The sequence below is a fragment of the Lycorma delicatula genome, chromosome 10 (genome assembly GCF_047948215.1).
Source record: "Lycorma delicatula isolate Av1 chromosome 10, ASM4794821v1, whole genome shotgun sequence".
In the NCBI taxonomy this organism is placed as follows: Eukaryota; Metazoa; Arthropoda; class Insecta; order Hemiptera; family Fulgoridae; genus Lycorma; species Lycorma delicatula.
Genome location: NC_134464.1, coordinates 116,815,521 through 116,830,778, shown reverse-complemented (window position 1 = coordinate 116,830,778; position 15,258 = coordinate 116,815,521). Strand labels below are relative to the sequence as shown.

The 15,258-nt window shown below is 28.4% G+C and overlaps 1 protein-coding gene across 1 annotated transcript in view; it reads right to left on the bottom strand.

Annotated features, from left to right (window-relative positions):
- The window catches only part of lin-28 (protein lin-28 homolog), a 119,178-nt gene extending 112,448 nt beyond the window's left edge, over nt 1-6,730 (bottom strand). Inside the window, exon 1 of the mRNA XM_075376416.1 lies at nt 6,211-6,730. Within this exon, the coding sequence (XP_075232531.1) occupies nt 6,211-6,241 (31 nt within the window). The 5' untranslated portion in view covers nt 6,242-6,730. The remainder of the gene's footprint in view (nt 1-6,210) is intronic.
- Nucleotides 6,731-15,258: the final 8,528 nt, after the last annotated feature.

The window sequence follows — 15,258 nt, the reverse complement described above, 5'->3', positions numbered from 1 at the left end:
TTTTTTTGTCTTCAGTCATTTGACTGGTTTGATGCAGCTCTCCAAGATTCCATATCTAGTGCTAGTCGTTTCATTTCAGTATACCCCCTACATCCCCAACAATTTGTTTTACATACTCCAAACGTGGCCTGCCTACACAATTTTTCCCTTCTACCTGTCCTTCCAATATTAAAGCGACTATTCAAGGATGCCTTAGTATGTGGCCTATAAGTCTGTCTCTTCTTTTAACTATATTTTTCCAAATGCTACTTTCTTCCACTATACCCGCAATACCTCTTTATTTATCACTTTATCCACCCATCTGATTTTTAACATTCTCCTATAGCACCACATTTCAAAAGCTTCTAATCTTTTCTTCTCAGATACTCCGATTGTCCAAGTTTCACTTCCATATAAAGCGACACTCCAAACATACACTTTCAAAAATCTTTTCCTGATGTTTAAATTAATTTTTGATGTAAACAAATTATATTTCTTACTGAAGGCTCGTTTAGCTTGTGCTATTCGGCATTTTATATCGCTCCTGCTTCGTCCATCTTTAGTAATTTTACTTCCCAAATAACAAAATTCTTCTACCTCCGTAATCTTTTCTTCTCCTATTTTCACATTCAGCGGTCCATCTTTGTTATTTCTACTACATTTCATTACTTTTGTTTTGTTCTTGTTTATTTTCATGCGATAGTTTTTGCGTAGGACTTCATCTATGCCGTTCATTGTTTCTTCTAAATCCTTTTTACTCTCGGCTAGAATTACTATATCATCAGCAAATCGTAGCATCTTTATCTTTTCACCTTGTACTGTTACTCCGAATCTAAATTGTTCTTTAACATCATTAACTGCTAGTTCCATGTAAAGATTAAAAAGTAACGGCGATAGGGAACATCCTTGTCGGACTCCCTTTCTTATTAGGGCTTCTTTCTTATGTTCTTCAATTGTTATTGTTGCTGTTTGGTTCCTGTACATGTTAGCAATTGTTCTTCTATCTCTGTATTTGAACCCTAATTTTTTTTAAATGCTGAACATTTTATTCCAGTCTACGTTATCGAAAGCCTTTTCTAGGTCTATAAACGCCAAGTATGTTGGTTTGTTTTTCTTTAATCTTCCTTCTACTATTAATCTGAGGCCTAAAATTGCTTCCCTTGTCCCTATACTTTTTCTGAAACCAAATTGTTCTTCTCCTAACACTTCTTCCACTCTCCTCTCAATTCTTCTGTATAAAATTCTAGTTAAGATTTTTGATGCATGACTAGTTAAACTAATTGTTCTGTATTCTTCACATTTATCTGCCCCTGCTTTCTTTGGTATCATAACTATAACACTTTTTTTGAAGTCTGATGGAAATTCCCCATTTTCATAAATATTACACACCAGTTTGTATAATCTATCGATCGCTTCCTCACCTGCACTGCGCAGTAATTCTACAGGTATTCCGTCTATTCCAGGAGCCTTTCTGCCATTTAAATCTTTTAATGCTCTCTTAAATTCAGATCTCAGTATTGTTTCTCCCATTTCATCCTCCTCAACTTCCTCTTCTTCCTCTATAATACCATTTTCTAATTCATTTCCTCCGTATAACTCTTCAATATATTCCACCCATCTATCGACTTTACCTTTCGTATTATATATCGGTGTACCATCTTTGTTTAACACATTATTAGATTTTAATTTATGTACCCCAAAATTTTCCTTAACTTTCCTGTATGCTCCGTCTATTTTACCAATGTTCCAATGTTACCAATGAAAAAATATAAAAGCAAAAAATGATAATTGAAGAATATTAAAGAAAAGAAATCTTCCTTTTTCAATTCCCTTCTTTCTTTTGCAACTTGATTCTTCATCCGATTCTTTAACTAATATTGTTATAAATAATATTATTTCTTATATCTCTTATTTTAAAAAGTATAATGAAACCTATTCTGTGCTACATTTATCTTCTATATCTTTTGATGGCTTCTTAAGCATTTTCTACCACCATCCTCTTAATTATCGATAATAACTTTTGTGAAATTCCAGATAATGTAAATATTCATTTTTTTATCCTTAACTGGATTTGAATTAAGAGAATCCTACTTGGAATAATATTAACTTTTTTATACTTATTAAAAAAAAATAAAATTAAAAATAGCCTCAAATATGGTATTTTTGTTTACTTTATTATTTAATAATAATTATTATGTGTTGTACTTTTAAACAAAATCAAATCACTTCCAAAAATGATTTCCCTACTATATGATATTATTATAACTTTCTATTCATCAAACTTTATTGTTAATAATAATTATTACATTGTTAGAAAATATATTACTCTTCAGTGACCTCTCTAAAACCCTTTCCCGTCCAGTTAGGGTTCCACCCCGTACTTGAACTTAAGTTGTATTGTAATGTAACGATATTCCATTAAACAATTTTTAGTTAAAAGTTATTTACTCTAAGGAGATTTTTTTATACTATTACAGTCAACTTTTCATTCGTTTGTTAGTATTTCTATACTAACAAAAAATAAATAAATTCTTTTATTTTTACCACTATTTGTAAGAATTCTGTTTGAAACAAATAAACCAAAAGGGAAAATTTTTAATTTTATATTTTTGTTTAAAAAATTATAAATTCAAAATAAAATTACAGATTTAATATTAATATTTAGTTATTAATAAATGGACATTTAGTTGAAAGGAAGAATTATTTTATAATTCTAATTATAATTATACAAAAAATCTGGTCTTGTGAAATGATTACTTTGTAAAAAACAAACTGGTATTTATTATTAATTATAAAAAAAAACAAAAAACATTGAAATGCATAAAAATAAAACGTTTTTCTTTTAAAATTTTAAGAAAAATTGGTTCTCAGATTATGTATTTTTGATTCATACATAATTTTAAAATATTGCATATTTCAGAGTAATATGATTGCTTCTACAAGAGATCTTTATAAGTTTATAGTAAATTATTGCTCAAATATGCCATTATTATCGCATCGGTATTATTAATCTGTTCTTTATTGATCTCCAGATATAGTAAGCTATAAATATAATAATTACTCTAAGGGGATCGATTCATCTCCTCAATTTTAAATCAATAAAGTTACAATTACATTTGGATTCCTCCTGAATATATCAATATTAATCGATAAAATAAAAGTTATTAATTATTTTTCTATACAATACTGCTTGAAGATAATATTCGAAAATGTTAAATCATTCTGATAATTGAATAAACTGTATTTACGTCTGTTACAACTGGAATTTAACGTATATAAAAACTTCAGCATAAATTTTCTTGTCTTTAAGGTGATATATTTTAATAAGGAAATTTCAGCAATTTAAGTGATCTCATACTTAATCAAAAATCTAAAGATCATATATTATAAATGAAAAATTATTTATATAAAATAAATTGAAAGCAAAGGGAATTAATCTTCTATGTAAAAACATAAAATAGAGATTTCAAGATATAAAAAAAAAATTTCATTTAAAAAGAACATTCTGTTACAATGTAACTTCTTGGGAATGAAAATAATCTTTTAATTTAGGTAGGCAATGGCTTCGACCTGAGTCTGTACAAGACTTCACTTCATATACATTCATACATATCATCCTCATTCATATCTAATAATACCTTACGGTGGTTCCGGAGGCTAACAGAAAAAGAAAGTTAGTCGATGGCTAAATCTGGATACCGGTATTTTTAGCGGTTGGATTTCAATTAACCACACATCTTATGAATAGTCGAACCTAAGGTTGTACAAAACTATACCTCATTTACATTCATACATATTATCTTCTGAAGTAACATGTTACGGTAGTTTCGGAGGCTAAACAAAAAAGAGAGAGAGAGGTAGCCAATGGCTAGTATGAGCCATGTAAGAAGGTGGCCACTATGGATTTTCTGATTAAAATCCTTCTAAATCCGCAATAGTATACAGTAAAGATTTATATTTTTAAATATTTACGGTTCAACGGGTATTTAACATTATTAAAAACAAGTGTTTAGAGCATTCGTTCTCAAAATGGGCGATAAAGCCTCCTTGTGAGCACTGGAGGCCTTCAGAAGGGATGGCTAGAAGGCCCACAGAGAATTGGAGGCGTTCAGACGGTCTAGGAAGACAATACCTAATTTAAAAAAAGGCAAATATTTTGCTTTCCTGATATTTCAAACTAAAATTAAATAACTACTACGCTAGTACAACAAATTTAAAGGGACACTTATATTTTATGACACAAAATAATAGTATTCAAACTACTTTAACTTTGCGACCAAGAGGCTTAGAGAGACAAATAAAAAAAATTAAAGCTGGAATACTCTCATTTTTGACAGTATAATTCAGACTTCAAAAATCATCAAATTAAAAAAAAAAAAATCAGTCAGAAATTACTCTCATTTAACAATAAAGTTTCAACTCAGAAATAGGATACGCCACGTTTAAAAATTTTGGGGGCGCTAGAAAATTTTTGATTTTCAATGTGGTCGGTGGGCGAAAAGGTTTCAGAATCAATGATTTAAAGTATGCTTTATATAATTTGGAAGTTTTTATTGCAGAAAGTCATTTTTTAATGTTGCTACAAAGTATGTTACGTCAATTATTAACGCGGGAAAAATTTTTTTTTTTAATTTATCAATGTTTGTTATTTGTATCAATTGGAATAAAAAATTTAGACAAAATAATAAAGATATTTAGTTTATTTGACATAATTTTTAAAATATAACTTTTTCCTTTTTTTTATATTTTTAATTTATATAAATATGACCTTAATTATTAATAAAATTAATAACACACTAAACTAAATCTTACTAATTCTTTCAACAATACAAACATTTTATAAATGCATTTTCAAAAAAAAAAATACCGTTTTCATTCACCGCTTGTGTTCATTGTAACCGCTTTCAGCCCCCATTTTGGTGGAGGGTAGTGGAACTTTTATTTCCCTCCTCTAATTTTCTATATCACCTTTTCAACTACGATATATAATCGAGCGTCCAATTGGCTTCAATATTATTCATAGAAATTTAGTTTCAAATAATTTAAAAAATTCTTCCCTTAAATTAAATTTCTTACTAAAAAAAAATTTGTATTTCTTCCACGCGGTTTCATATTTTATACTTTTAATTCTAATAAAGGAATATTATTACATAAAATCTAAAGGGCTTGTAAACTTGTTGTTTGGGGAGGGGATTTTAAAATATCAAAGCCGTTATTTGTTTAATGTTGAAAATCTAAAACTTTTTTGTCGTATAGATTTATTAATATTTCACAGAAATATTTATTTTCTACATACAAATAGGAGAATATGTAGAAATTATGTAATAATTTATAATAGAAAGATTTCAACAGATTCTTTTTAGCATTCCTAACTGTAATAAATCACGGGACAATTCTGAAGAGCTTTTCAATAGAATTTATATTGTAAAATAAAGCGAACCGTTACTTTCCCAAACCAGGCCTTTTGTTAACAAATTGGAAGTATTTATTTTTCTTAATATCTATTAAAAAAAAAAGTTATAATATTTTCTATTAAATTCTTTATTTTTACTATTTTACGACTTAATTTTATTTATAATAAATAATGTTATTATTTAATATTTAATTTAAAACTATTAATGTTGTCTTTTAACATTAAAATGTTAATGTAATAAAAATTTAATGTTTAAAAAAAAATATTAATATTCTATTCTTTTTTTTATTTTATGTTTTTTTTTTTAATATGAAATGTAAATACATCAAATATTTTTGTATACAAATTGTTATTAGAATATTTACTATTTAGGCTAATAATTTTTAATTATATTTAATAAATATTTTATTCTTGAAATACAATTATAAATTAATAAATAAAATGATAATTAAAAAAAATATATATTATTTATTTTAAAAAATAATCAAAGATTATTACATATAATTTTTGAAAATAATTCTATTTTTTTAAGGATTTAATAATCAAAATATGTAAAGTTAAGTTTTTTAAATTATGTTAGGCTATTTATTTATTTAGTTAATTTATTCTATACTCTTCGTTAAACGATTGTAAATATTTTAATATATTTTATTAATAAGTAGAAAAAATAAAAAAATAATACAATTTTTTACCACGTGATGATTTTGGCGGCATGCTTAATATTATTTTTTTTAAATGAATATAAAAATTTTAAAAAATAATTCAAAAGTAAATAATTTTAAAGGAAAAATTAAAAAAATTAAAGTTATAAAACTTACCTCCACGAATTGTTTCTTCTGTGTCAATCATACTTCTCCAAATGTTTGGTTAAAACTTGTATTATAAATATATTTTAAAATAATTTATGAATCACTTAACGGTATTAATTACGAGGTAGGAATTAATATGCACTTATTAGGCCTATTATATGATTTTTTCCGACTAGAATTTCGTTTAATGAACACAATATTATCATTCTTCGTTGGTACAAATAATTTTTTTGTTTATATATATTGATACAACTTAGCGACATAATTTATTAAATTATCGTTAAAATAATAAATACGTTAATGTTATTTTGGTTATCGTTACTATTTAGTCGCATTATATATTGGAATGATGATTGGTTATAGGGCTGACTAAGCGTCCCATGTGGAGATGGCCCGAACGTGGCGGCGTTACGGATACTGGTATCCCACGATGGCTCTCGCGCGCCGACTGAAACACTGTGTACAGTTCAGTTCGATTCTTTCAGTTCGTTATATCTTTCTTGTTTCTTTTTATCTTCTGTCTTTCTTTATTTCGCTGTTGTCCTCCACGCTCGTGCTGCCCTCCTACAACACTCTCTTAGCTACACGCGCTTATATACGCACCACAACATATCACTGAAGACTCATCGGTCATCAAAATACTTGTTATTTTTCTAACGTTCACGAATGATAATAAAAAGAACGAAAAGTAATTATCTATATATATATATAAATACAATTTATAAATATATATTTACTTAATTTACGGTATTATCCTCGCATTAAATTTAACGTTATTTCACTGTGTTTAAAACTTTACACATTTAGCCAGAACAAAAAAAAAAAAAAAATTAAAAACGTTATTACTTCTTAAAATAGGTTACACTCAGTTATATGCGAGACTGTTACACTAGGTATTCACAATTCGGGTTTGGGACGCCTTATAGCCGGCTACCTGGCTACCTAAAACTAACCTACCACTACAAACCTTATCCGTCCCTTTACAACCCCCCATTACCATTATTTTTTCTTTTCCTTTTTTCCCTCCCCTAAAAGGACTATGACGTCAAAACTTTCCAAGAATAATTCTACCCTGACGGAATTAAGGATGTATGATTTTTATAAATGTATCCTTGTGTAAGTGTATATATATATATATATATATTGATTTATTAGTAATTTAAAAATAAAATAAAATTTATAAATCGATTTAAAATACTAACATAGTGTTATTTTTTAAACATATTTTAACTAATTTTTTTTAAAATGATCATATGAAAAATGAACAATTTAAGCCTGAATTCATATTTTCGACTTTCAACTTTTTTTTAATCTAATTATTAAATTTTATAAGTGATAAAATTTAAGTGTAATCATCTTATAAATTTACTCAGAAAAAATTTAATTCACATAATCTTATTTTGTCAGTAAAAGTAATAATAATAATAATAATAATAATAATAATAATAATAATATTATTATTTTAAATAATATTATTATTATTTTAAGTGAATATATAATTTATGAAAAAAAAAACTAGATATTTCATAAATCTAAAGTTATCAGATTTTTAAAAAATATAGATTTCCGTAATTTTCAAACGTATTAAAAACAAAATCTGAGGTGGATACCACACAACTTCCTTGTACGTCTATTAAATCACATATACACATTTTTAAAAGTACATAAAATTTTATTTCCCTAATAACTTCTGATTTTTTTCCATAGTTTTTTATTGTTATTGTAAAACGTTTTTTTAATCAGAGGTTAATAATTATTAATAAATCAATATATTTAATATATATTACAAAAAAAAAAAAAAAAAGGTAAAAGACAGGAGGTCTGATTCGAACCGATGTGCCTTCCCCTTCCAAATATTTCATCAATTAAACTTTTATTTGGCTGTAATTTTGGAACCGATGAAAATAAGCAGTACTTATGCTACATCGTTGAAAAGCTCTTAATAAGGGCTTATTGCTCCGGTTAAGAAAAATTCCAAAATCCAAATTGTTTGCATTTTGGCCTCAGGAACCACCGTAAAGTATTACTTCAGAAAATGATATAAATGAAGTGTAGGGTGTGGTTAATTGAAACTTAGCCACCAAAGAACACCGGTATCCACGATCTAGTATTAAAATCCGTATAAAAGTAATCGCCTTTACTAGGATTTGTACCTTAAAATTCTCGGGTTCGAAATCAAACCCTAGGGGCCTAGGGATCCTTTAGAAACAATCTTAGGAGCATAACTCGTTATTTGCCTTTCCTTTCTCTGGTAAATCTATTTATACATCCGACAACCTTTATAATTTGCCGGGTGAGACTCATGGCAAAGCGCACAGATGGCTGACGTGCTCCTTTCCTTCTGGCAATCGACAGTCCTACGACCGCCTGCATATTTAACGCACCGTGTACAGTAGTTTTTAGTATGACCGTACTGTTGGTACCTCATACACTGTACGATTCAATTTTACACAACAATTAATTATACAGTTTTTCAGATACATCTTTGTTTTTACTTAGGGTTAAAAATAAATTAATCAAAATAATTTCGTAAAAATTAATTTTTTTAATTATACGTCAGTTTTTTCTTTTTTTGTAATGAACATATCGATTTATAAAATATATCACTCTATTATCCATGAATAGATCGATAATATTTAGTAAAAAAACATAAGTGTAGCATTACTTTGTTACGAAACATTCTAAAATTTTAAGGTTAAAAAAACAACTTATTTTTACATTTTGAAAGTTTCTTATTTTTTTTAAATTTTGATACTTTTTTATAGTCGTATCGACAATTAAAGTCATTAGCCACTTATCAGTGCAATGTAACTGAACAAATAAATGTGTGGTCTTGAAAAAACTCAGGCCGACCATTCCTGAAACCCAACTAACTACTACTAACTGTTAATTAAAACCCGACTACCAAAGAACACCGGTATCCACGATCTAGTATTCAAATTCGAATAAAAACAACTACCTTCATTAGGTTTTGAACCTGAGAACTTCTATTTTGAAATCGGCTGATTTATGACGACGAGTTTACCACTAGACCGACCCGTGGATCTTATGTAATTGTTGTAATTTTAACGGGTTTTAGTAAGATTTTTCTTGATAAAACAAGATATAAATAAATTTACCGCTTTCTATTTTATATCTCCGTGAGGGGTATGATTCATATAAAATTGGTTTGATTTAGTTTCAAAGAGTTTTAATTTTATCAGTATTAATTTAAGCGAATAATTAAATAGATATTTATATCGTTTAAAGCATTTCTTAAGCCATTGTTTCTCGATAACAAGGGTCAAATTAATTTATTACTTTCTGGCCAAGATATAACTCGTATAAAATTTGTCTATTATATACTCCGAAGAGTTTTAATGTTATCAATATTTATTTATCATTGTCAATCGCTAAATAAATATTTGTCCATCGAAGGAATAGTTATTAAAATTGATAAACGTGGAATTATGTTTTTCAAACAGAAGTTTAACTAAGAATTAATAAATTAAAGTTAAACAAATAAAGATCGGGTTTGCGATAGAGTAATACGAATAAAGTTCTTTTTTCATTTTGATATCGAGTAATACAAAATATGTACTACTTTAGTTTCTGTTTTTAATGAATAAAAAATTAATTACTTTCCCGGATAAAGTAATATATGCTGCTATAACCGTAATGGGAAAGTATATAGATTGGTAAAAAATTAATATTTTTTAAGCGGTCTTTCCCTACGGTGGACAGGATATATTCAATTTTTGCAAAAATTGGAAAAAGGGGTAGCGTTTTTTTGGCCGGAATAAAATTTCAACTCTTTACCGGGTCACTTTAGCAAAAATGTTTTCTTACAAAAGTTGAATTGTTTTTTATCAAGATCTTAAATTATTAAAATTCTTTATTACTAGATTTGATTTGATTTATATATATAAATATACAGATTAAATGAACGCAATTGAAAGTTTGATAAAACTTTCCTCTGTATATCATTTACTAACAAATTAATTAATCCTGAAGGTTTCATTAGTATATCTTCTATCGATGTAATTCATTTTTTTATAAGATTCTATCACAAATTTCTCTCTCATCTACTTTTCGCGAGACCTATTCATTTTGTATTTTAAAATGTTTAATTTCTTCATTTTTACAAATAAAATTACGTGAAAAAACCGCTCTGGTTATTCAATACGGTTTTTTTTATAATGCGAGTTAAAAGATAGGAATATTACAAGTAAACTATCACGATTAGCTCTTCTACAAAGATCGTTCGTGTATCAATAGAACTAATTTTAGTTCAATAAAATGTATCGATAAACTCGATTAATTTCAGCCGACCTTCGAGGCTGAGTAGGTAGCGTTTTGGCATTTCATGAGGAGATCCCGGGTACGGCACGGCATCTTTTCATAGCTACAAATTTCCACCGGGATAATGACCGTAGTTGTAGATGCCCGATCTTTCATAACGTAAAAAAAATTAAAGTTAAAACAACTATTTTATGATTTTACTACTTTTTTAGAAAGAGGATTAAGTTATGTTTTATAGATATGGAAAAGGCATTCGACAGAATAGAGTGGGAAGAGTTATTTGAATTCTGAAAGAAAAGAAAGTCGATTGAAAGGATAGGCGACTGATCACGGAATTGTATATGAAGCAAAAAGCGGCTGCGAAAATAAACGAGAAACATCACAAATTTGGTTAGAGGAGTGAGGCAAGGCTGTGTTTATCACCGATATTGTTCACCCTTTATGTCGGTGAAATGTTGAAAGAGATATTGAATGGCAAAAAGGATAAGCGTAACTGGAAGAAATATAAATGTCAGATTTGATGACGATCTAATGATTTTAGCTAAAGACACAAAGAATGATGAAAGTATTAGAAGTAGAAACGATGGAATACGGGATGAAAATAAATGTGAGAAAAACAGAAGTTCTGAAGATGAATGAGAGAGAAGATATGAATTTTGTAATAGCAGAAGGAAAAATTGGACGAGTAAAAAGATACAGATATCTGAGGACTGAGGACTGGAGGAGTAAAAAAGAGATTAAGATGAGAATCGCAGTGGCAAAGGAAGCCTCGTTTTATAAAGAAAAACCAACTCTTCAGCAACATGGATGTCAACCTGCGGTAGAGATCGGTAAAGTGCTTTGTGTGGAGTATACTTTTGCACGATAGTGAAACATGGACGCGAGGAAAAAAGGAAAAAGATAACTTCGAGGCTTTGGAGGAGGATGGAGAACATAAAATAAATGGACCGATTAAGTAACGAGGTATTAAAAAGAATAAATGAAGGTAGAACAATATCGGCTACTATCAGGAGGAAAGGAAACCGGATCGATCATACAATAAGGGGAAAAGGAATAATGAATATAGATCTTGAAGGCTCCGTTGAACGTGAAAAAAAGAGGAAGGAGGAGGCTGAAGTTAATAAATGACATAAAGGGTAGTAAAGGTTATGATAAGACGAAATGAAAAGCAAGGGACAGAAACAGATAGAAACAACAGTGGTGCCAGGGACCACCAAAAGGCAGAGTACCGCATTATGACCAATTTATTTTAAATCTAATAAATTAGTATATTTCTATATTATATAATCTATCTCCTGTATAAAATTAAAAATTTTTGTTCGCAATAATAGTAATATATTTATGTATAACTTGGTGCAAAATTTGTCACTGCTTTTTTTCAGGTATTGATTTTTAAAAAAAAACAAAATTCTTCCATTCATTTTGAATAAATCTGTTAAGTATTATAAAAAATCATAAATCTACATTAGTTTAATTTTCATTACGTAAAGAAATTTCTTAACAAATTCATCCCAAATGAGGAAAAAGGAAAAATATCTGTACAAAACTAAAGTTTCCTATTATTCTTTTTATGAATTTCCTTCTTTTACTTTCCTGGCATCATAGCTCTAGAGATATGCTGCAACAAGGAAGGAATGTATGGCAGTCACTAAAAAAAAAAAATGGGGTATTGGTTTTTTTTAATTTCTCGACGTTTCATATCCCAGGGACCCTAAAAACAAAAAAAGTAGGGGGTATGTCCGTTCGTATGTATGTGAGTTGGCGTATTTGAAGCTTAAAAACGTTTGACTGGATAAACCGATTTTGATGAAATTTGGCACAGAAACTCTATATATGGAATTTTTTTAGTATAGGTTTGGGGCTCAATATCTGTAGGGGGTGGGGAAAGGGTTTTGAGAATCAATTTCTCAAACATAACCCCACTTTATATTAAGCTCAGTATATGAATACTTGATTATTCTACCATTTAAAAAATAAATTTGCATCCAAATTCTTACCGCTTTCCAAAAATCGAAAAAAGCTATCTTCTTATTTATTGCATATTTTTTAATCGAGTTTGTCTTTTTAGGGATATTAGTAACGGGTAAATAACATAAAAAAATACTTTGGTGGTAATATTGGGGTTGGGAGAGCCGATCACAGTTTAAAAATTTAAAAATATATTTAATTCATTTAAACTTTTAATAATAATATTACAATAGTTTTTCATTACAATTCACATCCACCCACAAAAAAATCTTAAGTATCTCCTTTATCGGTTGTATATTTTTCAGTGGAATGTTTTTTTTGTTTCTTCCATTTATTCGACCTAACATTGCTTGAAGGCTAAAATGAAGTTCTACTGAAATTTTTGGAAATTAAATTAACGAATAAATTAAATTGTCGCATATGATTTTTAACCTGAAATTTTAATAAAACCTGTTCTGGACTGTATTTCTAATAATTCTTGTAAAAAAAGAAAAAAAAAGTTGTATTGCAAAACAAATTTTTTAAGTTTGACGTACAAAAAACTTCATTAAATCGATTTTCATTAATATAATTTAGAAACAAAATTTGTAAAGAATTTAATTTTGAGAAAATCTGCGTCATTGAACAAAAAAGTTCAAAAAATTTGAATTTAAAAAAAATGAAACTACAAAATGTATTAGAAAATTTCTTTTTTATAATTTTACATCGAAAAAAGAATCATTTCAATAACAAAAATATTTAAAAACAAAACTAATTATTAAAATTAAATAAATTAAAATGTATTACAAACTTACTATTATAATAATTATTCAAAATGTCCTCCTTCCTTCTTCAGAACATGTATTGAAATTCTTTCCTTTCTTTGTGAAACACTATATATATTTTAGAGGTAAAAATATTTTAAAATATGATATTATTTTAACACAGATTAAAATAGTACAAAAACCGTTTAAAATTGTTTAAATTACAAAAAAATTACTATAGGTTAGAAAAACCACTGGTTCAATATATAGGCATTTTTTTCTTTTTATTTTTTGTTAAAGAGGTGGGAAATCCCATTTACGGACGCCTAAGCATCGTCGGGTTTACTAACAGGTTTCGCAAGATGTTTATAAGATTAATATGCGTATGTAAACCTGCGCACTACCGACTAAACCACAACCCCTAGCTACCACCCTTCCTGGAACCGCTAGTGAAGCATTCCTTCTGGAAGGACACGCCCACTCATATACGTCATAGTGCAATCGCATCACAATAGGATTATCAATATATGGCTAAAGCGTATTAATTCCTACAAATATATGCGCATAAAATTGTTGCCTTACATGTCCTGTCTCTTTTTTTTTACGATTGTGATGCAAATAAAGTAATTAAAATAAAATAAAGTAACTAAGTAAATAAAAATTATTTTTTCTGAAAGTAACAGTGTTCATGTTGTAGTATTTTCTAGGGGGGAAAAGGGTTAATGTATCATTTGTACAGCTGGATATTACTTGTATTACACAAAAGGCTTATCATGTCAAACATTTATTCGGTTCAATAAATAGGAATAATGGGATACCACTTCACGCCTTAATTTCCTTAGTAAACCTGGAATAAAACGCTTGCTGTTTTTGGTAATGAATACGAGTATGTAATTTTCACGAGTAACTTGTGTTTTATGTCCGTTTTCCGACAACCGTTAGATTACGGCATCCGATATACATAAAACTTTTTAATTATTTTTAATTTATTGAACTAAATTATTTAAATAAATTATTTTTCTATTCTTTTTACACGCTTCCCTATTACACAGTAGACATTATTTTCTGTCGGTTGATGCACACACTTTGCGTGTTGATTTTTATAAAAATAGAACTCATAATATCTATCAGTAATATTATTAAATATTTGAATTTTATTTTCAATGTGTAGAAATTTTTTTAGATTGTAAAAATCAATTTACATGATAAAAATTAGCGTAAGGTTTTTATACTTATTAATAAATTAGAAGCTTTGCATTATACAGAATGTATCAAGAAGTTTTCCGCGGACTTTCGTAACTTATTCTACTCGCGTAAAAAATGAAAGGTCATATAAATACATATCCTAAAATGCTTCGGTTGCGAGCTACGGCTAGTGAAAAATTTGCTCAGATTACAGCTACCCCGGTGAAATGAGGTCGTACTGAAATTTTTAGGACGTTAATAAACGAGCAAACATAGTGATTTCTTATGGACCCGGGAAATTAAATGAAATAGGTTCCAGAACTGTATCTGCAGTAGCTGTTGAGAAATCTGGGGTGGAAACCAATAAATTCAGGTAAAACCCCTTTTTTTAAGTTTGACGTACAATAACTTTGTTAAAAGGGTAATTAACACGTAAAACGTTAAAAAAAAAGTTGTAGAGAATTAAATATTGAAAAAATGTTCTAAGATAAGTTGAATAAAATAAAGAAAAGTTATAATACGTATCGGTTTATAATAAATGTTCAAAAATGAGCCCGTCATTGTCAACGCATTTCTTGGTACGCTTCTGTAGTGCTTTTGTTGTTACTTTTAGTTTTACAAGGCTGTCCTTAAGTTGATCAACCGCATCCGTAATGGAGACAATTACTTCCTCACGAGAATAATATTTTTCATCCATTCCAAGACGCAAAAATTTAGAGGTGTTACATTAGGCGATCTTGGTAGCCAGGAACATGGACTTCTACGACCGATCTTCTCAGGGAAGTTATGATTTAAGCGAGTGGAAACGGCACAAAAGAAGTGGGGGGAGGGCGCTATCATTATGGAAATATACTTTGCGGCTCGGCGCTAGAGGTACATC